Raw genomic sequence first — 11,122 nt, 5'->3', positions numbered from 1 at the left:
GATTATGTGGTAAACATTGACAAAAATTTGTTAATGAGTTGCTTATTGTTTTCTTATAAGCTTACTATGATCTGTAGGTGTGGTTGGCCGAAGATTGTAAGGGGTTAATACGTAGTTCGTATTCGAATAGTTAGATTAATGTGTTAGTAATCCAGTTGTAGGCAGTTCGTGTGTGGATCTTGTCAGCATATCGTCGCAAACAGGTGTGTAACTAACACCCTCTTTCTTAGTCTAGATCGGCAAAAGTCAAAAATCTGAAATGTCGAAAACCGGTATTTTGTAGATTTGCGAGTGTGCGAATGCTCGTGAGGTAAATCGATTAATGTTTTTGGTAAGCTGCAATGTTTGGACTGTAAAGTGCATGATTTCTGTGCCCTCGATATTTTTGGGCTTAATGGGCCAAAATTGGAATGATGGGCCAACGAGCCCAATTTGGTAAGAACCCTCGGTACGTGATTCTGTAGTACGTGAAAGGTAGGAATATGCATGAAAAACCCTAAAATAGATAAATTACTGAAATACCTTTAAAAGTGGAAAATTTATAGTTTTACCCCTAGGAGATAAATTACCGAAATACCCCTAGGTTTAAATTGACTTAAATGCATGTTTGACTGTTGTTATTTACTGCATGCCATGTTGTTATTATCTGATGCATGGGATTGGGATATTGATGGAGGAAGTACTGAAAGTGGCTTGTCCACGTACTGGAGGCTTTGCCTCAATTTACTGTTAACTGAGCAGCAAGGCTGCAACTGTGGAGTGTTGGGCTGGGTGGGTTGAGCTATTCCCCACATAGAGTGTAGGGTTGGTACGGGTGGAGTGTAGTGGTTGGTGGGTTGAGTAGTCTCCCCAAATGGGCTTGCATATGTTATTGATGTTGCATGTATTTTGAAATGGGCCTATGGGCCATACTGTTATCTGAATAAGGGGCTAAGGCCCAGTTTATTGTAATCTGAAAAGGGCTCTGGCCCAGTACCACTATTACCTGAATGGGCTTAGGCCCAATGGGCTGGAGCTGACTTGGGCTTTGAATGGGTTTTCCTTACACACTGAGTTTCCCCAAACTCACCCCTTTTATTTTCATTCATGCAGGAAATCCCCAACCATAGTGGGCTTGGAGCTGTGAGGGAATTCGGAGTGGCCACCCGTTCTGAAAGTTTGATTTTCTTCTGGTGAACTGGACATCCTTTTATTTACGTTTGAAGTTTTGGGTTTTTAAATGTAATAAGGCCGCTTAATTATTTTTTATGGTTTTAATATGTATTACTAAGATAGTTATTACTTATTTTAACTATTGAAATTGGATAGCTTTAGGGCGCGTTTTCAAAAACAACAATTGATTTCAAAATAACACGACAACAAGCAAAGCTTCCGCAATGAAAGTATTTTCCAAAATTAATCACTTTTCCTAAAAATGACTTAATCAAATTGGTTTCCTAGAAATATCCATGACGTTAAGGTGTGGCAATGGCGGTATGCATGTCTAGGATTGGATCCGAAGGGAGCTTGGTACTTAAGCAGTCCGATGGACTCACCACCTCTTTTCCGGTTTCCTACCTGGTGCACAGCTTCCATTCACTTTAACCTATAATGAAATTATCTTTTAAAACACTAAGTAAGTTTTTCTGGATCAACAATATAAAATGTTTTGAACGCTTCGATGTGGCATGTCAGATCCGGTCATAACGTCTGGGCCGGGTTCGGGGTGTTACAGTAAGTTCGCCAAATTTATGTGTATTAGACATATTATGTATGATTGTGTGGTTGTTTATTGGGGTAGGCTTGGGAACAACATCGCCTTGGCTTAGCTATATCTTTTGTAGGATTACGCCTCGAATCATCCCTCTATTGTTTGTTACCTTAGTAAGTTTGTTGTGTTTTGGAAAACTGTGTTCACATGTAAGTTTGTCAAGTGTGAACTGCGTCTGCTTGTATGTCTGCTATGTTGTGGATACCAATTAAGTGTGTTTGAAGTCTTACCTAAGTCAGTATCTTGTGTACGTTTAAAGTAAGCAAGAATGCCTCACTGTAGAGTGAATGCAAATTGTGCGAATAGAGTTGGTAACCCCTTTGAAGGTGACTGGACTTAAACTACACAAGATTGACCTCAGAGGGAAAATATTTTGGAATAAGGTATGAAGACCTTAGTGCAAGCCATGATTGGGGCTTTTAAGTGTGTTGCTAGTGCCAACACTGCACCTGCAAACTGGGGTTGCCACTAGAGCTTTTGCGAGCTCTAGGTGGTAGGGAATTCAGTGGTGTTAAAGGATTCAGACCTAAAACAAGTTGAGTATTGGCATTAGGGTATTGAGAAAATCCTTGATCATATGGCATGTTTTAATGATGAGAAGTAAGGATGCACTATGTCCTTACTTTTCTGTGATGCCTATCATTGGTGGAATACCGTGAAGCAAAGAACTGCTAAGAACCAGTTGACATGGGAGTTTTTTTTTGGGACATTTCAAGAAAAATTTCATGAATGAGTGATATTTGGAAGCTTGCAAGCGTGAGTTTATCAATTTGGTACGAGGCGAATTATCTATGGCTGAGTAAGAGGTAGAATTTGTGTGACTAAGCCTATACGCAGCAGAGATGGTTTCGCAAGGGAATGGTCATTGTCAAAGGTTTCATTTTGGTCTACATCGTGATATCCAACTATACTTGGTAACTCACGATACTATGAACTTTGACGATCTGGTGGACAAAGCTAAAGCTTTTGAAAAGATGATGGCACTACGAACTAAAACTGGAGCTGGGAAGCAAGTGTCTGGGTGAGTGTCTAAGAGGGATCGCAACTCACAAAATTCTAGCAGGAGTGTTAAGCGAAGCCTCAGGTAAGAACGTCTACCACAAAGGAGCAACACCTAGGATGGAACAGAGGGTTCATATAGGTCTATGAGCTAGCCTTTTTGTGAGCATTGTGAGCAAAGACATCTTGGGGAATGTCGTAAGATGACTGGAAGTTGTTCCAAGTCTGGTTCTAAGGATCACTTGATAAAAAGCCTGTCTAAAAAGTTGGGAGGGTTTACAAGTTTAGACGGTGACCCCTAGTCAAGAGTGAATAGGTGTTTTCGAACAAAGAAAAGGTAAAGGAGGTGAAACAAGACCAGTTGGGCAACGAACATTAGCTCACACTGTTGCGACCCAAGAGGTGTCAAGAGGCCTCGCACGAGTCTGTGCTATGAAGGAACCCCATGAGCAAGGTGCCACCGATGTTATTACAGGTGTTTTTACTCTACGAACTATTTCATTATTCTCCTTGATTGACTTTGGTTCCATGCACTCGTATGTTTTAAGAGAGCTAGCTTGTAAGATGTGAATTTCAATAAAAACCATATATAAGGGTGTGACTGTCACTAGTTCGCTTGGGGACGGTGTGTCAGTCACTAAAGTATACTATAAGTGTCCACTGGAGTTTTAAGGTCAAGTCTTTAATGCGAACTTGATGGAGTTACCATTTCATGGGTTCGACATGATTTTGGGAATGGATTGGTTGATTGAACATAAGACCAAGATCGACTTTGAGCTGAAAAGAGTTACCTTGTGAAGTAGTGAAGGCAAGAAAGTTATTTTGGTTGGTGAGCAAACTCAGTTTATGTCCAATATGGTCTCAGTGTTGAAAGCAGAAAATATGTTGGGTAAAGGCTGCCAAGCTTATCTCGCTTGTGTGATGGGTTCGCAAGATGTAGCAAAAGTGGTTGCGAGATGCGAGCTATGAAAGACTTTCCTAGCGTGTATCCTAACGAGCTACCTAGATTACCCACAGACTGCAAAGTAGAGTTTGCCATCAAGCTATACCCTGGTAGTTCACCAATGTCTATTACACCATATTGCATGGCACCTAAGGAGATTAGAGAGCTTAAAATACAACTTCAAGAGCAGCTTGATAAAGACATCATTCAAACAAGCATAACACCTTAGGATTCGCCAATGCTTTTTGTGAATAAGAAGGATGGTAGCATAAAGATGTGCATCTTACAGGCAGTTCAATTAATTGACTACAAAAAAGTAGTATCATTTACCATGAATCAATGATTTGTTTGAACAGCTGCGAGGTTCTATTGTGTTTTCCAAGATCGATTTGTTATTTGGTTGCTACCGAGTCTAATATGTTGAAGATAACATTCAGAATGAGGTATGGGCACAATGAGTTTTTTGTGATACCTTTAGGGTTAACAAACACGCATGTTGCTTTCATGGACCAGATGAATCAAGTGTTCCATGAATACTTGGATCGATGCATGTTGGTGCTCATTGATGATAGCTCAGTGTATTCGAAAACTAAGAAAGCGCACAATACTCATTTGTGAATTGTATTGCAAATCTTGAGAGAAAAGTAACTATTCACAAAGTATAAAAAGTGTGAGTTTTGGCTCAAGGAAGTTGCTAAAGACGACACTGGGTTATCAAAAGGGAAAGGAAAAATGATAGTCATCGATGAGTGATGCGAAGATTGGATTTGTATTTCTATGATTTGAGACCAAGCTAATTATTTGCATATTCATGTTAAATTGCATGATTGATTATTGAGGTGAGTTAATGATAGTCGTAAGAATTGATTTTCTATGATTGATATTGCATATCGAGATAGTGAATGGGATTGAATAAAATAGAAAGTAGCATGAGTTATTTGAGATATGATATGTGATATGAAAATGGATTGAAATATGTTATATGATATCAGATAATTGTGTTTTGATAATGAGATGAGATAAGATTATGAAATTGAATGTGAAATTATATATGAATTGGATGATATAATGAAAACTAGATTATTGGCACACTATTAATTGTTCAAGCAGATTTAGATATAGTTGGCATGCCATAGGATAGATTGAGAACGGGTTACTTCGACTATATATCGATGAGCGTTGGGTGCATTTTCCTTCAAATGTTTCGATAAGTGATAGGCATAACTTTTACCCTAGTTATACCGATAAGCATTAGGTGCAATTTATATACTTCTGATGTTTTTATGATGCATTGGGTGCCAATTTGGTGTGTTGGTTGGAATCCATATATCCGTTCGAGTCCAAGTCATGTTAATAGGGAATATAAAATGTAAATTGCTTAAATCATGCTAATATTGATTTGGTAATAAATAATGATACTACAGATGCATATTTGCAATATATGAATATCGATAGCATGTGAAAGACCATGCGAACCGATTATACGAGCCCAAAGGGCCGATATGGAAACTTGGCGAATCAATGGATTGAATTTAGAAATGGAATGATGGTATATATGAATGTTTAAATTGGAATTGGAATTGGAATTGAATGTCTTAATGTTTAGTAGATGATATGGTATGTGTTTTTACTTTGATTGTAATGATGAAAGTTTATGAATTTGGTTAATTGAAATTGTGTATAATCTTGATTTTACATGAATGATAAATGTTTTGGTTATTAATAGATGTTTTTAAAATTTTATATATATGATGTTATAAATGTTTAATTGACTTGAATCATGGAAGTACCACTGAGCTTTATTGCTCAGCATACAATTTGTTTGTTCGGTGCATAGTTTTAAGTAAATATTAAAGTCTCAAGACGTGATTCAACATCAGCTAGTGATCCTCAACTTAGCAATGTTTGTATAGTCCATTTCGTTTTAATATATGACATGTACCTATATTCGAGTCAATTTTGTATATCGTATATGGATAAGTTGATATTTAATTAGAAATGGTTAACTTAATATGGTCAAATGGTATTGTAAATAACATGTTTTGAGATGGTTGAAAATGAAATGAAATTAACACGAATGTGTTATGTTATGTTAAATGAAATGAATTGGTGTCAATTGGTCAAATGGTTAAAAACGTAGAATTTTCATAGGTATCAAAGTATTGAATGACATTTTGTGTAATGTATATGTATAACTGTTGTTTAATGGTTAGCATTGACCTATGAATGTGCCATTTTTTATTAAATGTCTGAATGGAAGAATTGGTTACATGTTTAAATGATTTGAATAGGTGCCGAATGTCCTTTTTTTGAAAAAAGGGGTCACATCTCAATGTCGAACCTTTATTATCGTGATGAGAAATCGTTAATAAGTTGTATTGCAACGAGGAGCCCCAAAAGTCGCAACTTTGACTAGATATTTTGTAAATTTTAAAATTTGATCTAAATTTTATCTCGGATTAGAAAAAGAGCTATCATAAGCTCTTATAAGACTCGAAAATGATTATGTAAAATATTATAAATGTCTGTTAAACTTATTTTCATGTATAAATGGTAGCATTATGTATATAATTTATCGTAGTTATTCTAGAAATAAATGTGACATGTCGTAGCTCAGATCTAACGACCGGGTCAGGTATAGGGTGTTGCATTTACAATATTTATAGTTGAGCGACATAATGATTTTATAAAGTGTTGTTAGTGGTGTTGTCAAGTGATGGTTATAAATCCTTGTTGAAAAAGTTAAAATGATTGTATAAATGTGTATAATTGCTTAAACACGTGTTGGTAAATCACCTAAGTGAAATGTGAACTACCAAAAATGAAAGAAGTGAAAAGAATGGATCCATGAGCCCTTAGTAATTGAATTTAATAAATTATTGTTGACCGCCTAGTTATTTATAATAAAAATGTAACACAAAAAATATAGGAATTGTGAACAGCGATGTCCGCAAGTGCATGGGTGAAATTATAATATAGTTTAGTACAATTAAATACTTTAGAAATATTCTGATAATCGTACCCGAGGTAGGATAGAATAAATTATGAAAACCTTTTTATGATAATAAGTTTAAATAGTACTAATTAATTCCTATATTACGATAAACCATTAAATAAGTTAATGAGATAAAAATAAATAAATAACGATCTTTGTTTGTAAATAAATAAATAAGTTAAGAAAAATAAACAAACGAACTAAATTAATAACACAAACAGGAATATTAACTTGCTTCAAGGTTTGTAACTAACTTCGAATTAGGGTTTTAGGGTGGATTAGCTACCGATTAACCAATTATTACCTTTGTTTGTAATTAACTTGCTTCATGTATAAATGGTAGCATTGTGTATATAATTTATCGTAGTTATTCTAGAAATGAATGTGACATGTCGTAGCTCAGATCCAACGACCGAATCAGGTATAGGGTGTTGCATGTACAATATTTATAGTTGAGTGACATAATGATTTTATAAAGTGTTATTAGTGGTGTTGTCAAGTGATGGTTATAAATCCTTGTTGAAAAAGTTAAAATGATTGTATAAATGTGTATAATTGCTTGAACACGTGTTGGTAAATCACCTAAGTGAAATTTGAACTACCAAAAATGAAAGAAGTGAAAAGAATGGATCCATGAGCCCTTAGTAATTGAATTTAATAAATTATTATTGACCGCCTAGTTATTTATAATAAAAATGTAACACAAAAAATATAGGAATTGTGAACAGCGATGCCCGCAAGTGCATGGGTGAAATTACAATATAGTTTAGTACAATAAAATACTTTAGAAATATTCTGATAATCATACCCAAGGTAGGATAGAATAAATTATGAAAACCTTTTTATGATAATAAGTCTAAATAGTACTAATTAATTCCTATATTATGATAAACCATTAAATAAGTTAATGAGATAAAAATAAATAAATAACGATCTTTGTTTGTAAATAAATAAATAAGTTAAGAAAAATAAACAAACGAACTAAATTAATAACACAAACAGGAATATTAACTTGCTTCAAGGTTTGTAACTAACTTCGAATTAGGGTTTTAGGGTGGATTAGCTACCGATTAACCAATTATTACCTTTCGGCCTCTAATTAACTAATCGATTGGTTGATACTCACTTATCCCCTGACCTTCCTTTCTCAACTAGGATAAATTACTATTTACTCGGTTCGACTTATCTCTCGACCTCGTCTAGCTTATGATAACTTCCTAGGGTTGTTAATCCTAGTGGTTTAAGCACGCATAATTCATACCAACTAATACCTCTCAAGAAACCTTAAACCCTCCATTAATCATATCCCCATCCACTAGTAAATCTCTCCTAAGGGAATTAACCACCCATGATATTCATAATCTCAACTTCGATTGCGTGAATCATGTGAAGACACGAACAATTCGAGAAAGAAAATAGATCTGAATAATCGTGGATTAAATATCGAATGAGGAACGGAATAGTAAATCTCTTGATTGGAATAAAGAATTAAATGGAATGCAAAAGAAAATAAACTTAAATATTTTAACTAAATAGATAAACTCTTGAATCAAAATTGATTTCAATACGAAAATAAAAGAGTTATGAAAAGTCGAAAGAAAAAAAATCTAAATCTACTTCTAAACTACTAGGGTTTTTTAAGTCGTTTAGGATGACTTCGTTACATCAAACCTCTAATGTCTTGTTTATAGAGGTGTTGACAACCCAAATTAGGTATTTGGCATGTCCTAGGTCTTCGTATAAGTTTGATTGCAAGGACGAAAATAACCCCGAATTACTTGGAAAAGACGTCAACCTATGTTGTCTCACGCAAGGCACTCATGGACTAATGAGAAACATTCGAATTTTGAGAAGCTTAAGTTGATTTTGACTTAGGCACCCATTCGGATAATATTTTAATGTGGGAGAAAGTTCGTAGTGTATAGTGATGCATATCACATCTATTTGGGTTGTGTTTTGATATAAGAGGGTAAGGTGGTGGCTTACACATCTAGACAACTTAAGTTGCATGAAGGCAATTATCTGATGCACAATCTTGATTTAGTTGCGGTTGTCTTCGTACTAAAACTATGAAGGCATTACATGTATGATAAGAGGTGTATCGTCTACAATGATCACAAAAGCCTCAAGTACCTCCTCACTTAGAAAGAGTTGAATCTTAAGCAATGTATAAGGATTGAGTTGCTTAAGGATTATGACTGTGCTATAGAGTATCATCATGGTAAAGCCAATGTGGTGGCTGATGCTCTTAGTCAAAGATCGATGTCAGTGTTGAGGGTGATGTTAGCTCACCTAAGTCTTTTTGAGGGTGATGGATTATTGGTTGAGTGGTAAGTTAAGCAAACTAGGGTTGATGAGATTCAGGATAAACAACTTTTGGATGAGTCTTTGATTAGTCGGGTTCAGTAGATTGAAGAGGGTAAGACTTTGGTTTTCGAGTTTAACAGTAAGGGTATTTTGTGTTTCCGATGTCAGATTTGTGTGTCGAGTGATGTGGATTTAAGGTAGACCATTCTACAAAAAGCTCATAGTTATTACTATATGTGTCGGTGGTAATAAAATGGATCATGTTCTCTAAGAGTTATATTGGTGGCTTGGTTTGAAATGAGAAGTGGCTGATTATGTGTCTCGGTGTCTGATGTGCTAGTAGGTTAAGCGTGAGCACCGACTTCCTTTTGGCTTGCTTCAACCTGTTAAGATTCTGTAGTGGAAATGGGAACGGGTAACCATGGACTTCTTTAGTGGGTTGCCCTTGGCACCGACTAAGAAGAATTCTATTTGGGTCATCGTGAATCGATTGACCAACTCTGCTCACTTTCTTCAGATTTGAACAGATTATTCTTTGCAGAAGTTAGCGAAGTTATACATCTTTGAGATAGTGAGACTTTGAGGGTTTCCTATGTCAATTATTTTAGATCAAGACCCTCAATTTACATATTGGCTTTGGAAGAATCTTCATGAGGCTCTAGGTACTCGGTTGAACTTTAGTACTACATTTCATCCACAGACTGACAGACAGTCCAAAAAAGTGATTCAGGTATTGGAGGATATGTTACAAGTTGCATTATTGATTTTTAAAGTAGTTGGGAGGAGTTTTTGTCACTAGCTAAATTTGCTTATAATAATAGCTTTCAACCCAATAGTTAGATGGCACCATACGATGCTCTATATGATCGTAAGTGTTGCATTCTACAGTGTTGGACTGAGTTGGGAGAGAAGAGAATTGTGGGTTTGAATATGGTTATTGAGACTAAAGAGAAAGTTAGGCTAATTCAGGATCAACTTAAGGTAGCTTCTGACAGACAAAAGTCTTATGCGGATATTAAGAGAAAAGATACTGAGTTTGATGTGGGAGATCAAGTTGTTCGTAAGGCATCTCCATGGAAGAAAATCCTTAGATTTGGATGTAAGGGCAAATTAAGCCCTAGGTTCATTGGGCCTTATTAGATTTTGAGACGGGTGGGATCGGTCACCTATCAGTTGGAATTGCCTCTGGAGTTAGATTGCTACACGATGCTTTTCACGTCTCCATGTTAAGACATTATCAGTCTGACCCATCTAATAGTGTGTCTATTGGAGAGATTGAGGTGAGGACAGATTTGACTTTTGAGGATGAGTTGGTTCGGACATTAGATTTTGAGGTAAAAGTTCTGCGAAAGAAAGATATTCCCTTGGTTAAGATTTTATGGCGAAATCATGGTACCGAGGAAGCCACTTGGGAACTTGAGGACTCGATTCGACAATAATACACTTATCTATTTGAGTTAGAAAAATTTCAAGCTCAAAATTTCTTAAAGGAGCAGAAAGTTGAATCCCCCAAAATTCTTGTTTTTGAATTACTGAAACATGTCATGTTAATTGATTTGGTTCAGTGGCTAAGTGTTCTTGTTATGTGTGGGAGGTCCTGTGTTAAAATCCCTTCCCTTGAATTTATGTTATTTTTGTTCCAACCTCTATCCTTGAATATCTAACTTTTATATTATTTTTTCTCAACTGTTGACAAGAATGAGCTTATTGGTTCAGAGGTAAGGCTTTAACTTTCCTAGACCTAGAGGTCTTGTGTTTGAATCTCGTTTGTGTAAAATGGAAATATTTTTTCTATTTCCTATCTGTGTCGCCCATGTAGTAGGACCTGGGTTGAATTTGAACTCTAGGAAAAAATCTAATGGGATAACTGATCTGCTGGGATAGCTAATCAGATTTAGTGGGGGGAAGATGGGTAATTTTAAAAAAAAATTAAAAATTATCTCATAATTTCTCTCCACCACTTTTGTCCTTCTCACTCTTCTTTCCATGTTTCAATTTTTAATTTTTGCTATTGAGTTTTCTTTTATTTTCTCTTTCAGCTTTCCTCATTTTTCATTTATACTATTATTTTCTCTTTTCTTCTCTTTTTCTTTTTTTGTTTCCATCGTTTCGTGCTACCAAGTAGTTA

At 35.6% G+C, this 11,122-nt stretch overlaps 1 protein-coding gene across 1 annotated transcript; it reads left to right on the top strand.

The window, feature by feature from the left end:
• Positions 1-9,834: 9,834 nt before the first annotated feature.
• On the top strand, positions 9,835-10,433 carry LOC107963167 (uncharacterized). The gene is made up of 2 exons (XM_016899743.1): positions 9,835-10,093; positions 10,135-10,433. The coding sequence occupies exons 1-2, from the start codon at positions 9,835-9,837 to the stop codon at positions 10,431-10,433; spliced, it is 558 nt and encodes a 185-aa protein (XP_016755232.1).
• The last annotated feature ends 689 nt before the right edge of the window (positions 10,434-11,122 follow it).

Source organism: Gossypium hirsutum, chromosome A06 (genome assembly GCF_007990345.1).
Source record: "Gossypium hirsutum isolate 1008001.06 chromosome A06, Gossypium_hirsutum_v2.1, whole genome shotgun sequence".
In the NCBI taxonomy this organism is placed as follows: Eukaryota; Viridiplantae; Streptophyta; class Magnoliopsida; order Malvales; family Malvaceae; genus Gossypium; species Gossypium hirsutum.
The sequence above is the reverse complement of the archived record's forward strand: the minus strand, read 5'-3'. Positions and strand labels throughout refer to the sequence as shown.